Genomic DNA, 23659 nt, shown 5'->3' with positions numbered 1-23659 from the left:
AATGCTATATGATTTCCAAAAGTCTTTGAGAGTTAAGTTCCTGTCTTTTTCAGCTTCCCTGAAAGCCATAACAAATGTCCTGCGGAGGTAGTCGGCCTTAAAGGAAGCAATAACACCCTGGTCCATAGGCTGCAAAAGGACAGTGGTGTTTGGTGGAAGGTAAACCGCCTTAACATTAGGGTGAAAGTCATCCAAGTGGGCAGGGTGACCAGGGAGATTGTTCAGCACTAACAATGCCTTAAAGGGCAGACCCTTTGCTGTAAAATACCTCTGAACTTCTGGCAGAAAATGGTTGGTAAACCAGTCCTCAAAGATTTGAAGTGTCACCCATGCCTTCTTATTGGACCTCCAGATGACAGGCAGTTGACCCTTCCAAATGCCCTTTAGTGCCCTTGGATTTTCAGCATGATAGACCAACAAGGGCTTCAGATTTAAGTCACCAGCAGCATTAGCCCCAAGAAGCAAGGTCAGTCTCTCCTTACCAGCTTTATGGCCTGGTGTTGCCTTCTCCTCATTGGCGATATAGATACGATTAAGAATACGTTTCCAAAATAGGCCTATCTCATCCACATTAAACACTTGTTGAGCACTGTAGCCCCCCCCCCCTTCCCTTATTATCTCAGCCAACCCCTCAGGAAACTCACCAGCTGCTTTACCCTGCTTAAGGTTATGTAAATTGCCCCGAGCCTTAAACCGCATAAACCAACCTTTACTAGCATTAAACTCTTCACCTGCACTCATTTCCCCCTTTCATTTTTCGATGCCTCAAACAATCTTTTTTGCCTTTTTTGAATTAACATGAGGCTATTTGGGATATGGCATTGATGCTGGTCTTCCAGCCAAAGAACAAGAAGCCTTTCCATCTCAATTATGAGCCTACTACGTTTTTTCGTAATCACAGTCGATTTCATGGGCGCCAATCCTTTCATGTGCTCGAGGATGCAAACTTTATCCTTGATAATAGTCCCAACTGTGGTATGACTTAAGTTCAACGTGTGGCCGATGTTCGTTGGCATTTCTCTCATTTTTGCTCTTTTAATAATGTCTAATTTCACTTCTAATGTAATGGCTTCCTTTTCTTCGACACACTGCCATTGGAACAGTCTGCCTTACGTATGGGAGCTATATTGAAGGGTAAAAAGTCGCAAAAAAAACACAAACACTGTATGCTGGTACCCAAGCGACGACACCTCTTCCAAACAAATGGCGTGTATTGGCGTATTCTTCCACCACACTCATGAACAAGTTCCCCCACGACGTTTGATTTTACGTCACGCTGCTTCAAGTCGAAATTTATTTTTTTAATTATTTATGGGATTACCGCCGTAAAGTCAAAATGATGCATGTCGAGGATGATGTAGGTCGAAGACCCCCCCGTAGTCATATTGGAAAATTGATAGTAAAAGAAATAACTCAACTTAATCAGAGGGTAAAAGAATTAGTCTGGCTTTTGACGAGTGGACATCAGTATGGAAAAAGCAATATTTAAATATAAATATGTGCATTATAAATTAAAGATTCCAACAAATTATATTCTTGGTTTTATTATTTATCCAAGAGTAAGCAAACAACATGTTGAAGTCTTAATGGTTTGTATACAGCACTCAGTTAGGATTAAAACAGAATTTAATACTTCCTATATTTCGTATCATTCACCGAGACATCTTCAGGGATTACAAAAAAACTAATGTAACATATACACAAATACCACACAATACGAACCACATGAAATGTATAATCAAATTAGTCAAGCAAATAAGAAAAGGGTGATCATTATGTCGAGAACCCCCTGTAGTCATATTGGAAAATTGATAGTAAAAGAAATAACTCAAATTAATCAGAGGGTAAAAGAATTAGTCTGGCTTTTGACGAGTGGACATCAGTATGGAAAAAACAATATTTACATATAAATATGTGCACTATAAATTAAAGATTCCAACAAATTATATTCTTGATTTTATCATTTATCCAAGAGTAAGCAAACAACATGTTGGAGTCTTAATGGTTTGTATACAGCACTCAGTTAGGATTAAAACAGAATTTAATACTTCCTATATTTTGTCTCATTCACTGAGACATCTTCAGGGATTACAAAAAAACTAATGTAACATATACACAAATACCACACAATATGAACCACATGAAAAGTATAATCAAATTAGTCAAGCAAATAAGAAAAGGGTGATCATTATGGGTGATTTTAATTATGGCAATATAGACTGGAATGATGAGATAGCAACTGGAAGTAAAGAAAATGAGTTTCTTGAGTTTTTGAGGGATAACTACCTCAGACAGTATGTAACAGAGGGCATGCAAGGGTTGAGGGTCTTGGATTTGGTTATCTCATCAGAGGATGTATTTATAAATGAGGTGTCAAATCATCCACCAATTGGTGAGAGTGACCATGAGGTAATTACCTGGGTGGATGCTAGCAGTGTGACGACTGCTGTGAGAAAAGGGTATATGTGGAACTACAAGTGGAAATGATTATAAAGAGCTCAGGAGACAGCTTGAGGGAGTAGCATGGAATGAGGAGTTAGCTGGAAAAGAGATCAAAGCAGCTTGGGGGATTTTCAAAAACTATCTAGTAGATGCAATTAAGTGTATACCAAGGGTGAGAAAGTTAAATAACATAGGTGTGAGATGGATGAATAAAGAGATTAAACGTGTGATACTGAGAAAAAGGGCACTGTGGTGGTAGCATAAGAAAATTGGAAATAACCAATTCCATAAGGTCTACAAAGACAAGGCAAGGAGGGTGACTTGGCTGGTGATGGTAGCTAAAGAGAGGTATGAACAATAGTTAGCTAATGAAGCCAAAAAGAATCCCAAGGAGTTCTTTTGATATGTAGCCAGCAAAGGAAAGAATGATTGTGGAAGGATGACATTGATAGGAGAATATGGTATAAAGACAACTGTTGTAGAATGTGTGGTGGAGATACTTAATGAGCAATTCATAAAGGTCTTTGAGTCTTGTGAATGTGACTTCATGGAGAGATTGAGAGCAGTAGATGATGGGGAGGAGAGACTGACTGTAAGTGAGTAAGAGGTGTATGGGGAGTTGGGTAAACTACATGTTAATAAAGCTGTGGGACTTGATAATATATCACCACGTATTCTGAAGGAATGTGCCAGGGAGTCAAAATTGTGAAGACAACACAAAGGCTTCTGGGAATGATGAGGGAGGACACTGATGTGTAGAAGTAGGGAGATTCTTGTTCTGTTGTATAAGACTTTTATTAGGCCACACATGGACTATTGTGCCGAGATTTGGTCACCTGGTTTTCAGAAGGATGAAGAGATGTTGGAAATGGTCCAAAGGTGACTGACTAAGGTAGTTTCTGACCTCTGGAATGTCGAGTATGAGGAATGATTGAGAAGATGTAATCTGCAGAGTCAGGTGGACAGGAGGAAGAGGGAAGATATGATAGAGACCTACAAGTTGATAAGGGGTTGTTATAGGATCAATGATGGAGAAGTTCTACAGAAAATATTGGGAGATCAGAGGAGAACCAGAGGTCATCCCTGGAAACTGTATAAAGAGGATGTGAGTAGGGGAGTGAGGGGATGGATTTTTCATGCAGAGTTGTAAATTATTGGAATGCCTTGCCTGAGAGTGTGGTGTCTGCAAGGAGTTTGAATGTGTTCAAGACACAGTGTGATGAGCTGTGTGTGTGATAAAAGGACCTCCCAGACGAGTCTTTGACTCCATGAGGTCTTGGGGTAATAATAATAATAATACTATGCCCAACCACATGGGTGACTCTAAAGTCATATCTAGGTGGAGCACCCTCTAAGGGCAGTTGTAGGTGGTCTGGAATGTAAGGTGGGATCTCTGATGATAACAGTTTCCCAAATCTAGGAAGCTTAATGCAACCGTATTTATTAAAATTTGGTTGATTTCTGAGAGCTGCTGCTGATTCTAAAAATAGTCTCTCTTTTTTTGAATTTGCTGTGGTGAAGCATGGTGGTTTTTTTTCTCCCTGAGATCCTGTGTGTTGTATAAAAGACATGGTCAGACATGCCTGACTGACTGGTTTATGAAAAAGTCGCCCCCTTGCATTTTGCCCTCAACATTTGGTCCCAGCAAATTTCGCTCCTGGCACATTTCACCCCCTGTAGATAATGAATAGGTTACAAAAATGTAAATGTAGTCAACTCTCGATAACTCGAATTTTTATTGAAGTCCCAGAGCCCCTTTAGTGGAGATTCAATGTTAAACTCTGTCGATTACTCGAAGTGAACTTCCAATAACTCTAACTTTTCAGAACAAATTTTAAAAATTACATTCGTGTACAAATTGTCACATTGCTTTTAAACTAATTTCTCCCATTTTGTATGTCTTCAGGGTTCTCTTTCCATTGTGAAGTATTAATTGGAACTGTTAATCCTTTAGCAATGGAAAGAATACATACTCGACTAGTCTTGGGCGATAGTCACGTCGCCAGTGAGGGACATGGGGGGAGGGAACAGTGGACAGCACGCATTTGCTGTTTTCGCTGCCTCATTATCGGCAGTGCATTGCATGAACAAGCTGAGTGTCATAGGCAGTGCAATATCTACATATTATTTTTGCATCTTGATTGATTAATTCTGTGTGTACAATGGAAAAAGTGTTCCATCAATAAGAGGCAAAAGAAAATTGGTAGATGATGACAACCACATTTACGTGTTTTCAAAGAGAACTGTAGATGAGCAACATGGAATCTTGGTTTGTGAAAAACTTTCCACCTGCAAAGGGCAGGTGGAAGGCAGAGGGTTTGGAAGGCCCAGTTGTGAAAGTTGTAGTTAAACATAACCATGCAGCTCAAGCTGCAAGGTAGGAAGCATTGCAATTGATTTGTCCCCAACTACGAACAAACGGCCACAGCAAATTGTTGCATCAGTAATTGCAGAGGTTCATGTGAATGTCACGGCATTCCTTCCTAAAAAGGATTCACTTAAATGAACCATTCGTCATGTTTGATGTAACAATGATACTCCTGCTTTACTGAGCAATCTCCAGGACCAAATAATTCCACAAAATTAAATTATCAAGAAATTATTATCGATGGCAATGTACAACAGTTTTTGATATATGATTCTCAGGACGACCAACTCCCTGGTCGCATGCTTATTTTTCACTAGTAACAATCTTCAGTTATTGGCGCATAACCAGGAGTGGTTTTCTGATGCAACTTTTAGCACAGTACTGACGTATTTCCAGCAGCTTTATACAATTCATGTGGTTCAATTCAATGCAGTTATTCCAGTGGTCTATGCGCTTCTGCCAAACAAAACTCATGCCACATACGTCAAGTTGCTTTAAGAAGTTAAAAATCTACAACAGGGTCTCCAACCCCAGAAACTTATGACAGATTTCAAACAAAGTGCCATGCAAGCCTTCCAACAGGAATTTTAATTAGAATTAGAATTTTGTTTTTTTTTTCATCTTTCCTAAAGCGTTTGGCGAAAGGTACAGAATGAAGGTTTTAAAAGCTTGATACGAACAAGACCATGAATTTGCACGTTGGATCCAATTGATTCAGTCATTGGCATTTATTCCTCCTGCTAGCATTATTCAAGCATTTAAAGATTTAATTGAAGCTGATGACTTCCCCATTGAAGCTATGGTGATTGCAAACTACTTTGAAGATACATATATTGGAAGAAGACAACAGAGAGGCTGGCAGTTACCCATTTTTGCCATCGAATTGTGGAATGTTTACACACGAACACTGAATGATCAGCAATGTAAACAATGCCGTGGAGGGGTGGCACAGGGGATTTCAGGAAACTTGTGCTACTTTATTCCCAAATATTTACTGATTCATTGATTCTTTAAAGAAACAACAAGAGCCGCACAATTTCGAAATTACACAAATAATTGCCAGTAATTCAGGCAATCAAAGAAACAAGAAGTATGCTGCAATTTCTGCTATAATCAAAACGATTTTCAAAATCGTAATGTAACTGATTACCTTAGAGGCGCATACAACTTCAAGTTTTAAACAATAATAAGGTGCATTTATTCTATTAAAACAAAATAAATTAGAATTATTAAAAAATCAGGTGTATTATTCACATTATTGTAGCCAACTCATTATCTACAGGGGGCAAAATGTGCTGGGGGTGACTTTTCTGGATCCCGACTGACCATAGTGGTGGTTGCAGATGTTTGACTTGTGTTCTTCTAGGCGGATGGTTACTGATCTGCCTGTCTGTCCAAAGTATGCAGCTTACAGGAACAGGGTACTTTATAAATTCCAACCACTGAGAGAGGAGGGAGCTAATCTTTTGTAGAACGGATAAGGATAGCATGTTTGTGGTGGGCTTCAATGCTATGGGTATGTTGTACTTTTTTAAAATCTTGGATACATGGAGGCCTGAATAATAATAATAATAATATTTTTTCTGATGTGCCATGGATGTAGGGTATGGTGATGGCATTTCTGAACTCATTCTGAAGAGATGGTCAGGAAATGGGGGAGGAACTGGTTGTTTTTTTAATACTATAAGTGCTGTAGCCAATGGAGAGGAAGGTGCTATGTATATGGTCAGCTCAGTTGTAAAAACGGTTCCACTGGAACAAAGATTGTGAGTTCTCCTGGTTAGAGTTTTAATAATGCCATATTGTTGAGTGGGGTGGTGGTGGTGGGAGAGTTTGTGAATGTATCTGCCTGTTTGTGAATGTATCTACGTAGGTTTTCTATAAACAGTGAATACCGTTAGGAAGGCGTGTAACTAAGGTGTCTAGGGAAGAAGTCTAACGTGTCTGGGTCATGAGGCCAAAAAGAGAACACATCATCTACATATCTTAGTCAGATAGAAGGTTTGAGAGGGGCTGAGTCTATGGCTCATTTTTCAAAATTTTCCATATTAAAATTGGCAAGAGGAGGGGAACCCATGGTGGTTCCCTTTATCTGCTTGTAGATTTTGTTCTTCCAAGAAAAATAACTAGAACTGATGGAAAAGGAAAAGAGATCCAAGATGTCTGAAGGAAAAACGTTTTCTTCGAGTGTTAAGGTATCAATTAAGGGAAACAATGAGGAGATGTCAAAGCTTACCAATATGTCTGTGTTATTTAAGGTCAGATTTTCTATTAGGGTTTTAAAATGGTTAGAGTTTTTTATATAGGATGTGGAAAGTCCAATGAGGGGAGCAGAGAGTAGGCCAGCTGTTTTGACAGTTTGTAGCAAGGTGTGTTAGTGGCATCTACTATAGGTCTCAGTGGGGAATTGGATTTGTGGATTTTTGGTAAACCGTATATTCAGGGGGGATGGGAACAGAAAGGTTTGAGATTTTTCGTAATGTCCAGAAGCCAGGAAGATACTTTTTAAGTGAGTTTTTTAATTTCTTAACTTGAGTTTTTGTGGGATCGTGATCTAGTGGGATGTAGGCAGAGCAATCTCAGAGGATAATCTCCATTTTTCGATTGTATTCCGTGGCATTAAGAACAACTGTAGCATTACCATTATCCACTCTGATGACAATACTTTTTTCTTTCTGAAAAATTTCCACAGGATCTCATGGAAAAAAACACCATGTTCCACCACAGAAAATTCAAAAAAGAGAGACTATTTTTAGAATCAGTAGCAGCTCTCAGAAATCAACCAAATCTTAATAAATAAGGTTGCATTAAGCTTCATAAGATTTATGAAACTCTTACCATCAGAGATCCCACTTACATTCCAGGCCACCTACAACCACCCTTAGAGTGCACTCTAACTAGAGGACTTTAGAGTCACCCATGTGGTTGGGCTTAGTATTGTGTGGTATTTGTATATACGTTACATTAGTTTTTATGTAATCCCTGAAGATGTGACTGAGACGAAATATAGGAAGAATTAAATTCTGTTTTAATCCTTTCTGAGTGCGGTATACAATCCATTAAGCCTCCAACATGATGTCCTCATAGCACTTAAGCCTCTACAGTTTGCACCTGAAGTAAATTCAGGACTGGGCAACTCATATATAGAGGCTAATGACATTCACATTACTTGCCTTAGTATCCCATAATGCAAAGCACATATCCTTATGGATAAGCTTAGTATCCCATATTTTGATTTTCCTAAACCAAGACACTTCTATGCAAGACAATAACTGGTATGACAAATATATTAATATTGACTTTTAACTTTAAATTGTTTAAGTGGCATCAAAATAATTGTACATTTAAACACAGTTCTTCCAAGAAAAAGCGAACAAAACAGGTTTACTGTTAACTTTAAAAAAATGAAAAGTATTTTATTAATTATGTATGTTTTGTTTAAATGTCTATTTTGTTTTTTGGAATAAAACTGTTAAACTTTAAAAATAGTTTTTAGTCTATGAATGTTGATGAGATTAACGATTTTAAACAATGTTCGTAATATTTTTATCCACTGTCTTTATTCCTTCTGAGCTGTAGTATACGACTCATATTTATCACTTGAGTGAACCTTCTTTAAAAATTGTGTGTTGTTTTTTTATTTTGTTGTAGAACTGCATGCAGGTGAGTTCAATATTAATTTTACAATACAACAAATCTTTAACAGTTGATTCCAATATTCTACTTTTTTTCTTCTGACTACACATTGTTCATCACTGAAAATATTCTTTCGACTGGAGCAGAAGTACCAGGAAGGTAAAATATGTAATCTATGTCACGAGAGAGGTTACACAAATTTATCTTTTAGCTTGTGAAATGGGAGAACAATCCAATCCACTTTTCTTCATTAATCAAGTTTTCTTCTGTTTGCCTCCTATTTTCTTTTAAAAAATTCTTAGCAATCACCAGCTCATCAAAAAGATTATCCAAATCTACAGCTTCAAACCCAACTGCCTCATTAACTTTTTCTGCAGATTTTCTACATCAGGCCATGATAAGGTGTTACTGTTTTGCCACATTTGAATGTAAGAGATGCATCTCTCATAAAAGGCAGTAACTTCTTGTATGACAACTGTACCATCAATCTGTCCATCATCTTCAAGTGATTGTAATAGTTTTTTGGCTTCCTGTGGCAAAAATCTATTTTAGCCTTTCCTGAATGTTTGTTCTCAGTTTTTCAAGTTCAATGGTAGCTTCAGTTGCCTTTGTTGTCTCCATAGCCAAAATGGTTTCATTGAAGAGATGGAGCTGTCCATGCACAAATCACAGGTGCATTTCTCCACACTCACTGTTGAAAAAAATTACTTATAATCACTGGACAGTGCTCTAGTGAGCAGTTTCATTAAGTTACATTAGTTTTTTACTTCATACATATGAAGAAATCATTCAATAGATGGAAGGAGGGATAAGAATCTTGTATTTCCATGTTTTGGTAATTTCCTGTATTTCACTTGAGCAAAGTCACAAAAATCTTTCGGCTGAGATATGCAAATGGTATAAATGTAAAAATACTTGTACACTTTAACGATCAAAGCTTCAATGTCTATCAGAAGAACATCCTGCAGTTTGTAGACAATTGTGGACAATATGTGCCCCACAGCCAACACCAACAATGTTTCTCCCCAAGTCTTTCTTCAAATGTGTGAAAACATTATTTTCACCTTGGGGTTTTACACCTCCAAAGTTAGTGTTGCAATTATCGCCACAGAATTCTCCAATTTTAGTAGACAGTTTGTGTTTCTCAATGATGGTGTTAAGTGATTCCCTCACTATTTCCAAGGTCTCACCAGGGAGTGTTTCAACATCCAGAAGTTTAATCTGTATTCCATATTCAGGCACGAAATACCTCATAACGAGTGGTTTTAATTTCTTTCCTGTTTGATGTGTCTGTTGTAATTGAGACAAAATTACATTTCTCTAAAACCTCATAGAGTTCATCAATTACCATGGATCCAATTACATTCAAGACAATAGCCTCACATTTCATTCTGGCAAGTGCAGATTTTAGTTCAAAAAGTTCCAAAATCAGTTTAGAAGAGCAATAAGAGGTTCTGAAACTAACATTGTGTGAAACGGAATGTAATGAAAATGTTGCTTCTTTAGCTGCAATTGCTAGGTCCTTTTCTGCAGGATCACTGTTTTGAAAATAGGTAGATAATGAAGAACAACCTGCTGCCGCTAACAAACCATCTTTACAGCTTTATGCTTAGGACTTTTCAAGTGGTCTTTAATGTCTGACCACCCGACATGCGCTACAGAGAAAACTGAGACACAATGATCGCATCACAATATCTCTTAAGATGAGGAAAGTCCTTTTGTTGTTCATTGGTGAACTTTACAATTCCTTTTAGGCATGACAGGGAAAGGTCCTTTTATCATACACACAGCTCATCATACTGAGCTTTAAACACACTCAAATTCTCTGCAGACACCAAACTCTCAGGCAAGGCATTCCAATCATTCACATCTCTTCATGCAAAAAACATCCTTCTCACTCCCCTGCTCACATCTCTTTATAGTTTCCAGGGATGACCTCTGGTTCTACCCTGATCTCCCACTCTTTCATGTAGAACCTCTCCAACACTGATCCTATAACAACCCCTTACTAACTTGTAGGTCTCTTTCATAACTCCCCCCTTCCTCCAATCCACTATACTCTGTAAATTGCATTTTCTCAATCTTTCCTCATATTTGACATTTCAGAGGTCAGAAACTATCTTAGTCAGTCGCCTCTGGATCATTTCCAACATCTCTTAGTCTTTTTGAAAACCAGGTGACTAAATCTGGTCCCAGTAGTCCATCCATGGTTTAATCAAAGCATTATGCAATGAAACAAGAATCTCTCTACTTCTATAAGTCAGTATCCTTCGCATTAATCCCAGAAGTCTTTGTATTGTCTTCACAATTTTTGCAATGTGTCCCCTAAATTTCAGATCCCTATCCAATATCACCCCAAGATCTCTTATTGCTGCCACCTCCGACAATACATCCCCACCAAGCATAACATTTGCATCCCATCTTTGTTTCCCAGATTTTAAAACATTACACTTTTCAACATTGAACTTGCATCCCCATTCCAGTACCCTACCAATCAATTTATTCAAGTCTTCTTGTAGGGCTACAACATCTTCTCTACTCTTCATATTTCTATACAACTTTGCATCACCTGCAAACAACTAAATATCTCCATCCAAATCTTTGCCAATATCATTAGTATAGAAGTTAAACAGCCCTAAAAAAAGGGCCTAAAACAGACTAAAGCATACCACTAGTGACCTTCCTTTTACTGGATATTGCTCCCCCATGCACAACTTGCTGATACCTATCAGATAACCAGTCTCCTATCCAATGCACTAATCTAATATCCAATCCCATCCGCTCTAGTTTAACTACCATCTTATCATGCAGTAATCTATCAAAAGCCTTTGCAAGTATATTACTAAGTATATTACTGTGTATCCCTCTCCTCTGTCCAAGGAAGGTCACCATATTGTAATAAGTAAGTAGATTACTAAAACATGATCCCCCTTTAGCAAATCTATGCTGTCCATCAAAGAAAACACCATTGTTGTCAACACAATTCTGAATCCTAGTTCTCATAAGCTTCTCCAACAACTTAACCACAACACCTGACATACAGATAGGCCTATAATTTGATGCTTGAGTTCTATCACCTCCCTTATGAAGCAGCACAATCTTGCTCTCCTTCCACTTCTTAGGGACTTGACAAGATTCGTACTAAAAAAATATGTCAAGACAGATGTCAATACCCTGGCACATTCCTTTAGAATATGTGGTGATATATTATCAAGTCCCACAGCCTTATTAACATATAGTTTGCTCAACTCTCCATACACCTCGTGCTCATTTATAGTCAGTCTCTCCTCCCCATCATCAACTGCTCTCAATCTCTCCATGAAGTCACATTCACAAGATTGAAAGACTTTTATGAACTGCTCATTAAGTGTCTCCACCACACATTCCTGCAACAGCTGTCCTTATACCATTTTCTACAATCAATGTAATCCTTCCATAATCATTCTTTCTTTTGCTGGCTACATATCGAAAGAACTCCTTAGGATTCTTTTTGGCTTCATTAGCTAACTGCTGTTCATACCTCACTTTAGCTACCCTTACCAACCATATCACCCTCCTTGCATGGTCTTTGTAGACCTCGTGGAATTGCTTATTACCACTTCTCATATGCTGCCTCCATAATGCCCTTTTTCTCTGTATCGCATGCTTAATCTTTTATTCATCCATTTCATGCCTACTTTATTTAACCTTCTGACTCTTGGAATACATTTAGACATTGCTTCTACTAAATAGTTCTTGAAAATCCCCCAAGCTACATTGATCTCTTTTCCAGGTAACTCCTCATTCCATGCTACACCCAAGCTGTCTCCTGAGCTCTTCATAATCAACCCTCCTCCTCTATGCTTGTAGTTCCCCATATACCCCCTTTCTCACAGAGATCCTCACACTGCTGGCAACCACCTAAGTAATCATTTCATGGTCACTCTCAGAAATTGGTGGGTGACTGCATCTCTACTTTGTATGGACATAACTCTTTCTCTATCAACAATAGCACTCCCCCATTCCTTTTTACCCTTTCTATCCGTACAAAACACATCATACCCCTTCCATCTTTATTCCTGTCAGGATGTCATCCTCATCCAACCATGTCTCACTTATTCCAACAATTTTTGGGTGAACCAACTCAATTAATGCAACCATTTCATCTGCCTTGTTTCTTACACTTTAACATTTGTATACAAATACAGCAGCTCATTCCTGGATCTACAGATAGCTTCACTGATACCATTCATTCAATGTGATTTCTCCTTGTCAACTGAAGCAATTTACCTTTCTGCTTATTCATTTTAGAACCCTCTTCAAATACAACTGTTTCCTCTTGATCACAGGTCATCCCATTCCTTTCCTATCTACACATGCATTTGCATCCTCTTGGAGCATCCACCTTTCTCACGCTGTGTTCCCCTGTTCACCCCGAGCCTCCCCATTTCCCTGTCCATCTTGCACACCCATTCTCTCATTTTCTATGCTCATGTCATTCACAACCACCTCTTCAATCTCTCCTGTCTTACACTCTTGCTCTTCCACATTGCTTCCCACTTGATCAAATTAAACACACTTACAACCTATCACACTATTCTCTTTTATCTGTGTAAGCAACTTCCTGATATCCAATCTGATGTGCTCCTAGTTCTCAGTGAAGTCATTTGTGCCTATTAAAATTACCAATTCTTCTGCTCGCTTCCTTCTCATATCCTATGCCTCAATCATTCTACTTCCAGTAAAATATACCTTGTGCATCCTCTTGTCCAGCACACCTTTAATAATTGAGTGACCATACAACGCCACTCACGGGTCTTCCGTAACCTCTTTTATACCAACATGATTTGTTTCCATCATTTTGACTCTCCCATACATTTCCAGAATTTTCTTAACTTCATTCTGTATCCATTTCATCTTTTCCCTCAGCCTAAACAACTCAACTTTCAAATCTTGCACTCTTTCCCTCTTATTCATGCTTTAGAGAGTTTTCGTACTTTCGATCCTTGCATCAAACTTTCACTGTCATTCATTCTTTCAATTTTTCAAGCTTTCAAACCTTGCATCACACTATTTCCGCTTTTATTCATCCTCTCAATTTTGTTGCCTTCCTTCATGTTCACATCACTTTCATGCTTCTTATCATCCATTACGTTTTTCAGATCACTTGTTTTCTTTTTCAATAATTTTTTAACATTTTTTCTTGTTCTTTCACACTACCTTCTCTATCAGACGGACACTCATTCTCCTCACAGCATTCGCAACTAACACTTTCTGCTATCAACATATTTGCACTCATCAAATCCTCATTCAGCTCCCACTTTGCGCACACCCTCCTTCCATTTGCCCTAAATATCCACAATCCATTAACGTAATCAAATGAGTACATGTAGCACACCTCTCATTTCAAAATGACTGAAGTCAAAGTTAAATTCTTGCAATGACAAAGCCACTGCCATTTTTCCTTTGCCAGTTACCATGCTAAGCTCTAATATCAACAAGGTTATAAATAAATTTAGACAAAATATTCCCCACACTAATAACACTACACACGCACAACCTTTATAGCAACTGTTACTCGTGTACACACACTTATACACAATTACTTATTTCAAAAAAAAAAAAAAATTATCTGAAACTGGAGTTCTTGTTACACACTGCTTCTTCTCTTGCCTCACGAGCACAATCTCTATATCTCTCTATATCAATCATATGAGAGCTTCTTGTAGAGGTTCTCATGTGATTGGCTGCAATCCAGGTAATTTCTTCTTGGTCACTCTCACCAATAGGGGAAAGATTAGAATTTTGATTAATAAGAATTAACGATTAGAAGATTTTATTCCACTACGAAGCTTCCAGTCATTTAATCTTTCATTTACAGTTGTCATTGTAGGTTTTAATTCATACTCAACTTTTTTCCTTTGCACTGGTCATTTTTGAATTTTAAAATATGCTTATTCTGCTATTTACCAACTGATTTCATACAAAGTAAATCGATACTATAAATTGTTTGTGTTGGACAACAAACAAATGAAGAATGAACTACATCTTCCCACCAGTATAATTACATGGTATGTTTTTATTAAAAAAAATATAATATGCTCATTTCTATTTAAATTTCTGGAATTATTTTTAGCACATATTCAATTATTTTTATGTTTTAATCAGTAAACTGTAGGGTTCAACGGGTTTGACAAAGATATGCTCCAAAACATAATAAGCATGCTGTTATATTTACTAGTAAGAAATAAATAGATTCATGAACATGGTAGTGTATATCATTTTTGTGTATAGCAGAAGTCTTTTTTAGAAAATACCAATGTATATTTGATTTTGCTCAAGCTTTTGACAGAATACAGCATGAAACACTGTTGCATAAATTCAAGAATATGGTATTGGATTATGAAATATTAGTGTAGATAAAAGGATGGCTGATGGACAGATATCAAAAAGCAGTATATGGGGAATGTAAGTCTGCAAGATTAAGGTAAGCATGGTGTATCACAAGATCCTTAGTCCAGTGTTATTCAGTCTGTACAGTAATGATATTGGGAAGGATTTGACAGGAAAATTAATATAAATTAGAGTAAAACCATAGCTATCCCATATACATTAAAGGATTATCAGATAAAATTAATAGAATTCAATGCCATTACAATCTTAATGCTACTTTTAAACCACCTATAAAATTAAAAAAACATATTCAACTCCTCTAAGGATCATCTCCCCTCAATGGCTCATCCTTTGTGCTGAAAATGTAAAGATAGGTCAGGAGATCAGAAATGTGGCTGATATGCAGTACTTCCAGAATGATTTGAATAGGCTAAAATCGTGGGCATGGGAACATGGATGTTGGTTCAATGTCAGTAAATGTAAAGTCATTCACTTGGCATGATTAGATATCCAATGTCATATTATGTTGCTAGGATTATGCTAGAAGAAACAGATCTGGTAATGGATCTTGGTGTGTTATTCGATAGGAAGTTGAAGTTCAGGGGCAATGTAGCAAAGATTGCAATTACACTCAAAGAATAATTGTAATGCTGAAATGAAATTTCATATGCAAAGATAAGGATGTCATTTTGCCTCTTTACAAGGCTTTGATAACACCTCACTTGGACTACTGTGCACAGGTCTGGTCTCCTCATTTTTGTTCTGATTCTGATACAAGAAGGGTGAGAGGAGATAAAGATATTTCTTTCATAGAATAATGCATGATTAGAATGGATTGCCATTGGATGCTATATGTGCAAGCAGTGTGAAGGAATTGAAGAACAGGTATGACAGCTGTAGTATGGCCTCCCTCGATGAGTTCCCTGACTCCCTGGAGGTCTCTCTTAATAATAATAATAATAATAATAATAATAATAATAATAATAATATGGTGTATTCCAGGAATGTCACCTGTACGAATAGACAATTAACTGAATATTTAATTAATATTCAGTTAATTGTCTATATTTAATTCCGTTATTTAATTTAATTCCGTTTTTAAATAAAAAATATTTTCATTGGTTGTTAGACACATAAAAGTCTGCAGGCTAACTAATATGTGTTAGAATATCAAGACTAAGCATTTAAGTAAATCGTTTATCATGGATGAAAAAGAGAAAAGGAGGTATATTACTTAAGACTGGACTTACTCAAGCCTAAGCACTAAATAAATTCTTAATTGAGGAAGGAAGAAAGATATAAGGAAGTTTCTTATGTACAAGGTTGATCTGAAAAGTTCTAGGCCTCGACCATAGATGGCAACACTATCGGCAAGAGATCTTTTTTCTAATATGATACATCTGTCATAAGCATCCATGCGAAACTGCAAGTCATTCTATCAAGTAGCTTGTTTTATACAGCTGTCTGAAGCAAAAGTGTTGTCTGTATCCATTAAAATGGATAAAATGCAGTATTGTGCACATATAAAATTCTTTGGTAACAGAAGGTTTAACACCAAAAGGAATTCATTCGAAGTTCATAAAATTTTATGAACTTTTATGAACTTCAAACTTCATTTGAAGTTCATAAAAGTTTATGGGCACTCTTCTCCTTTGTTCTCAACAAATCCAACTGTTTAAACGTGGCCATACCAGATTTAAAGATGGTCCACATAAAGGACGTCAAGTGTAACAACAATCAGAAATCATTGATCGAGTGCACAATATGGTATTGGATGACTGGTGAGACAAAGTGCATGAAATTGCTAAGACCATAGGCATTTCAAAAGAATGTGTAGGATATATTTTGCATGAAGAATTGCATATGAAAAAGCTATGCGCAAGATGGATGCCACGCTTGCTCACAACAAATCAAAAATGCACTCGCATGAAAATCTCTGAACAGTGCTTGGAACATTTTAACAAGAATAAAACTGATTTTGTGTAATGATTTATTAATATGGATGAGACTTGGATTCACCATTACACAAACATTACACAAAGAATCCAAACAGCAGTCAAAACAGTGAGTAGAAGCTGGTTGTTCAGTACCAAAGAAAACAAAGCCAGTTCAATCAGTAGGAAAGGTCATGGCATCGGTGTTTTAGAATGCTAAAGGCATTTTGTTTATTAATTATCTTGAAAAGGGTAAAACAATAACTGGGGAATATAATTCCGATATTTTAACCAGACTATACAAAAAAATTCATGAGAAAAGACCCTGTTTGCAGAAGAGAAAATTATCTTTCATCAGGACATGACAATGCACCTGCCCACAAAAGTGTTTTGGCAATGGAAAAATTAAGCAATCCACACTATGAATTGTTGGAACATCCACCCTATTCCCCAAATTTGGCTCCCTCTGACTTCTATCTCTCCCAAAACTGAAACTCTTCCTCACTGGTCAGCGTTTCTCTTCGAATCAAGAGGTGATTGCAGCTGTAGAGGGGTATTTTGTAGATCTTACTGAGAACCACTACAGGGATGGGATAATGGCGCTGGAATAAATGTATTAGTCTTAAGGGAGATTATGTTGAAAAATAAAAATAATTTTGAAATTAATAAATTCGTTTTTTCATTATTAGGCAGAGAACTTTTCACACCACCCTCTTAAGTTAGATTGGGTGGTTTGTGCCAGCTAATGAGAGGTTATACATGGGCTGGAAGGAGGGACTGAAGAGATAGGGAAACACTTAGAAAAAAAAAAAAAACTGAAGAAAGTGAAGAGTGAAATTAAGGAGTTAAGTTTGAACTGGCAGAGAGAGAGAGAGATGACATCCTTCCCTCTCCTTCACTGGATAAGGAGGATGACATTCCTTCCCTTTCAAGCATCATAAAATCTAGGGATAAATGGAAGAAAAAGAAGATATTTGGCTGCAAGTTTAATTTAGTGTTCAGGCTTGATATTCTGAGATATAGTCCAACCACAGGTGAGAGAACCTTCCACACTTCTGTGCATGGCAAAAAGCAAATCCATTCTGACAAGGATAATCATTTTGTGGGATGAGTGTTATTATTACATGTCAGGAAATTAGATTTTCTTTTATGAACATTCTAGTTTTTAAAGCGGTAACTATTTTGCTTGCCAGCCTGGTTGGCCGAGTGGATGGCGTATCCGTTCTCCAGCCCAAAGACTGCAGGTTCGAATCCCACCGTGTTCGTGAATGTTTGTGATTATCTGTGAAAATACCAGTGGTGGTCAGCGGTAGATGGCGTTGCTGCAGTTGCAGTGAGTTGGTGACTGAATGGTGGAGATGAAGTTGTGGTGTAGGTGCCATTCCTCGATCAGTCCTTGGACTCCCTGGAGGTGTCAAATAATAATAATAATAGTTGGAAAATTTTATGAACAAAGCATGTGATTTCACATGTTGTTGAAGAATTTTCTACATCATCTTATTCCTTTCTTCCCTTCAACATGAATTGATTCTTCTTGGCACAGTGCCAGTTATGGTTCTCTGAACTGTGAACAGACTATACATCAGCAATGATAATCCTCAACATTATTCTGTTTATATTTTCCACAGTTTAAAAATTTATATTTACCTTAGATTCCACCAGTTTACCCCAGTTTTCCTGAATATAAGTCTGCAGAAGTTGAAGAAAAGCATTCCAACCAACAAGTCTGCTCAGATAGCTCAATAGGAAATATCCCTGTAGTGGAGAGGGGAGGATAGCAATAACAACAACAATATACAATTCTGATATATGCAAAAAAAAATAAGTTATACATATAATTTGGATTTTGTATAGATCTTAAAAATCAATCTATCTTTGAACTTTTAAAGTTTTGCTGTTTAATCTTTAGGAACTGTAGATTCTTATAAAAAAAAAAAAAATATATATATATATATATATATATATATTTTTTTTTTTTTTATTATTTATTTATTTATTTGTTTTGGGTTTAAGAGTATAAGCAGAGCTATGGTCATACTGTGTCAGTACACAAGGTAATAAATACAGGACATAAACAGGTATAAACATCAATATAAAAACAAGAATAAAATGCATGTAGAAAAAAATGTAAAATGATTATAAAAATATTTTATAAAAACACTTACTATAAACACTTTTAATGTTTCAACACTTATTATAAAAAATAAGTGCTGAAACAGTAATAAAAAACAAAACAAAATGTGTTGCAAGCTTATATACAATAAATTAATCTAATAAAACTAATATGTACATAATTCATATAAAGTATGCATTGTATGATGATTGAGAGAGAGAGTAAAAGTGTTGATTAAAAGAATTGTATGCCTGCTGTAAAGAATGAGGAGATGGCTATAATGAGAGAGAGAGAGAGAGAGATAGCTTGGTTATGCAGAGTGATACACAGGGTGAAACGAGAGCTGGAGCAAATTCAGAAATGTCTGATGAGTAGTTCAGCTGATAACAGAAAGAAAGAAGTGCGATATAAGAGAAGCAAGCGCTTGACCAAAAGAGAAAAAAAAAATCAAGCAGTGAGTCTTGTATGGTAATTCAATCATAAGTGATGTGATCGATGAGAGATTGACAATACTGTGATTTACAGACACGAAAATTAATGATATTTTGAAGTGATACCACCCTTATGCAATGTTAATTGCATAAGGGTGGTAGCAGACTGTAAGTGTCTAATTATTGGCCAGTTTGTGTGTCATCAGTAGTTAGTAAGATCTTGGAGAAAGTAGTGAGGGATTGTATACAGCATTGGGAAGATGAGGGTAATGTTATCTGTGAGAGTCAACATGAATTTGTGAAGGGGCACTCTTGTTTTAGTAATATTCTAGCCTTTTATAATAAAGTTACAAGAGGAGTAGATGAGGGAAAGGCATATACTTCCATTTTCCTAGACTTACCAAAGGCATTTGGCAGGGTGCCACATGATATGCTGATAATCAAGTTGCAGCACATGGATATGGATGTCAGATTGGTCAACTGGATTCAGGATTGGCTATTCTATAGGTATCAGAGAGTTGTGTATGGTGGAGCAATATCAAAGAAGCAGAAGGTTACAAGTGAGGTTCCACAGGGCTCGGTACCGGGGACTATATTGTTTATATCAATGACATTGTCCATGGATTGCAATGGGATATTCAGTTGTTTGCAGATGATGCGAAGCTGGGAAGGGTTATTAGTACTAGTGCAGATGTGGTAGCCCTGCAAGAGGATTTGAATAAGCCAGATAGATGGGCAAATGAATGGGCATTTCAGTTTAATGCAGCAAAATGTACCGTATTTTCCGGTGTATAAGGACACTTTTTTTACCTTAAAAATTCATCTTAAAAATGGGGTGGGTCTTATATAATGAAGGTAAAGATTATTTCATCTTTTCAAAGTCATATGCACTCTCTTTTATGTTCCAAGATCTTTGTAGGCGGTTAATGGTGCAATCAAATTGATGCGTGACCTTCACGTGACTTCTAGCATCATTGGCTAAGAACGGGGAGTCCCTATTCAAGTTTCATATCTTATCCGAGTAATCAGTTAACGATGTTTATCAGTATTGAGTTGATGTGTTGAGATATTATTTTGTGTTCAGTTTGATATTTTTCCGTAGATTTTAGTGATGGAAAAAAAACAGTCGATATTCACATACTTCAAGTTACAAATTGCATGTTTGTAAAATATGCGGAAGAACATGGGAAGCTGAAAGACATTTTGGACCTCCGCCTACAGAAAAAATGATTAGAACTTGGCATGGTCAGATGGAGTTTTTGTACAATTTAAGTAATGAAAAGTGCGTGGATTGTGGAAAAATTGCGAAGTGGCCAGAACTAGAGACCAAAGTTTTGAAATGGCTGCGAGAAAATCAGCAAAATGGCATTGCCATTTCAACAAAAATGATTCGTATGCATGCAGTCAAAGTAGCCTGTGAGCGTAACATTGAAGATTTTAAAGGTGGTGCATCATGGTACTACCATTTCATGAAATGCAGTGGACTTTGTATGTGTACAAAAACAAAAATCAGTCAAAAATGGCAAAAGAATATGAAGACAAAATTATTTCTTTTCATAAATATGTGATTCAACATCAAAAAAATTACAATTTTGAAATGGGACAGATAGCCAATAAGGATGAAATGCCCCTAACCTTTGATGTTCCCTCAAATAGAACTGTAGCTGAGAAAGGTGAGAAAAGCATTACAATCAAAACTAGTGGACATGAAAAAAAAACACACTACACTGTAGTTCTTGCATGTTGTGCTGATGGTACGAAGCTGCTGCCAATGATAATTTTTAAGCAGAAGACTCTGCCTAAAGAAAAAATACCAACAGGACTGATTGTACATGTGCATGAAAAAGGTTGGATGGATGAAAGTGGCATGAAAGTGTGGAGAGATAAAGTATGGAAAAGAAGGAATGGCCCACTAGTAAAGCGGAAAGCTCTTCTTGTATATGATCAGTTCCAGGCTCATCTAAAGGATTCAATCAAACAAAAATTCCAAGAGTGCAATACTGAATTGGCTGTCATTTCAGGAGGCCTTACATCACAGCTGCAGCCACTTGATGTATCTTTAAACAAAACCTTTGAAGTCTTTATGAGCGAAGAGTAGAACAAGTGGATGATGAATGCTGGTGTACATCAGCTAACACCAAAGGGTGGCTTGAAAAGGCCATCAATCTCTCAAGTGTGCGAGTGGGTTAAGACATCTTGGTTGAAAATGAATGAACAAACTATTGTTAAATCTTTCTTGAAATGTGGAATTAGGAACGCCCTTGATGGAGGTGAAGATCATTTCTTATATGAAGATGATGATGATGATGATGAAGAACAAGAGGAAGAAGAAAGAGAAGAAATTAATGATGATAGAGAAGAGTCAGATGACAGTGACATGGGTTTTGCGGGTTTCTGAAAAGTCAGTTTACTATTAAAAATTACCTATTATTTTATCCATTTTTTTTTAAATCATACTTTAAAGTTTAGGTTTTTTCCAGAAAATTGTATTAAATTTCTTGGGTGCATCTTATACACCGAAAAATACGATAAGTTCTTGAGGTTTGGGACACATCAATGGGATGCTGCATACTCTATGGGAGGAGTTAAACTGGAGGAAGTAGGAGAGACAAGAGATCTGGGCTTGATGATTGATAGAAACCTGAAATTTAGGGGACATATTGCAAAGGTAGTGAAGGTAACACAGAAGATTGTGCAATAATGAGAAGGACTCTGATCTGCCCACATTTGGACTATTGTTCTCTGATCTGATCCCCAGGATTTGATGGGGATAAATTAATTGTGGAAAGGGTAGAAAAGCAGATAACAAAGATTGTGTCAGGACTGTGCAATGTTAGTTATGAGTATCGACTGAGGGAGTGTGGACTGCAGAGTTTGGTGGATAGAAGGAGGAGAGGTGATATGATTGAGACTTTTAAACTGTTGAGAGGTGGTTACAGGGTTGACACTGGGGAGTCGCTTGGTTGAACAGCGGGAAGGAGTCATGACAAGGGGCCATCTCTGGAAGTTATGACCTCCAGAGATGGCCCCCTTGCTTCCAGGGGAACTTTACCCGCAGCCAGTCTTTCATCGAAAAGCCAGATCAAAGTCCCTAGCACATTCTCACAAAACTCGTGGTGAAATACCATCCAGTCCCACAGCTCTAGACATATAGAGTACTCAGTATTTGGAACACACTCTCCTCCTGCACCTCTAAACCTCGAACCTGCCCTATCCCACTAGTATTCAAATTGACTCCTCCACGAAGAAATACTCCAATAGAGTGTTCATTGAACAAATCCACTATGTCCTCTGCATCAGTCACTTTTTTTTACCATTTTTATCCCATAATGTCATTCTTCCACAGTCATTTCTCCTCCTACTGGCTACATAGCTAAAAAATTATCTAGGATTTTCATTGGATCTAAGGGCCAATCTTTTCTCATATTCCAGTTTCACTTTCTTTACCATACTAGTCACTCTCCTGGCCTGTGTCTTATATTCTTCATGCATCTTCTCTTCACCTGTCTCCTTATATCTCTTCAAAAGCCTCTTTTTCGCATGCTGTTCCTGTTTAATATTGTTTGTCATCCACTTTATTCCAAATTGTGTCCTCTTCTTCACTCATGGTATAAAACTTACCATTGCTGCTAACAAATGTTCCTTCACAATTTCCCAAGCACTAATGATATCCCGGCCTTCCAATTCCTCCCTCCAAGAAACTTTTCCAAGTTGACGTTTAAGACTATAATAATCACCTACATTATAATTCCATATACGTTGCTGACTCCTTGATACTCCTGCATGTCTATTCATTTTCCAAGTCAAAACAATATCAAAAGGAAAAACCCTACTGTCCACGTCAAACACCTGCTAACTTGGATAAGACAGATCCTTGATATGCGGACAACTCCTTGTCCGCACGTATACCACTCCATAAACTCGTTGACCAATCTCACTCTCACCATCTATTAGGCAATGCATTCCATCGTACAACTATCCTCCATGCAAAGAAACCAATCCTCACCCTCTTGCTCACAGTTTCCTTTCGTAACTTCCAGGGATGGCCCATTGTCATCACTCTTTCCCGCTGTTCAACCAAGGGAAAGAACTCCCTAGTGTCAACCCTGTAACCAGCTCTCCTTCTATTCACCACACTTTCAGTCCACATTCCCTCAGCCGATACTCATAACTTACATTGTAAAGTACTGAAACCTTTTTATTATCTGCCTCTGTACCCTTTCCACAATTAATTTATCCACTTCAAATCCTGTGGACCAAATCTGAGAACAATAGTCTAAGTGTGGTCTAATCAGAGACTTATACAACGGAATGATAACCCTTTTATCTCTGCAGGTCAGTGTCCTTGTCATAATTGCAGCAA

The 23659-nt window shown here is 37.2% G+C and overlaps 1 protein-coding gene across 8 annotated transcripts in view; it reads right to left on the bottom strand.

The window, feature by feature from the left end:
• Positions 1 to 23659, bottom strand: part of LOC150095182 (aminopeptidase O-like) — a 727093-nt gene that overhangs the window by 246945 nt on the left and 456489 nt on the right. For 7 of the 8 annotated variants that reach the window (XR_016550145.1, XM_090411274.1, XM_090411273.1 and 4 more), the window contains one exon: positions 18400 to 18507. The exons of the other annotated variant lie outside the window; for it this stretch is intronic. Coding sequence is in view for 6 of the 7 variants with exons in the window: in XM_090411274.1 (XP_090267400.1) it covers positions 18400 to 18507 (108 nt within the window). In the remaining variant the exon portion in view is untranslated. The remainder of the gene's footprint in view (positions 1 to 18399; positions 18508 to 23659) is intronic. 8 annotated transcript variants of the gene reach the window in all.

Source organism: Typopeltis vanoorti, chromosome 21 (assembly GCF_054136105.1).
Source record: "Typopeltis vanoorti isolate ZY-2024b chromosome 21, IOZ_Tvanoo_1.0, whole genome shotgun sequence".
NCBI classification, from domain to species: Eukaryota; Metazoa; Arthropoda; class Arachnida; order Uropygi; family Thelyphonidae; genus Typopeltis; species Typopeltis vanoorti.
Note: the sequence above shows the minus strand (reverse complement) of the source record. Positions and strands in the feature narration are given on the sequence as shown.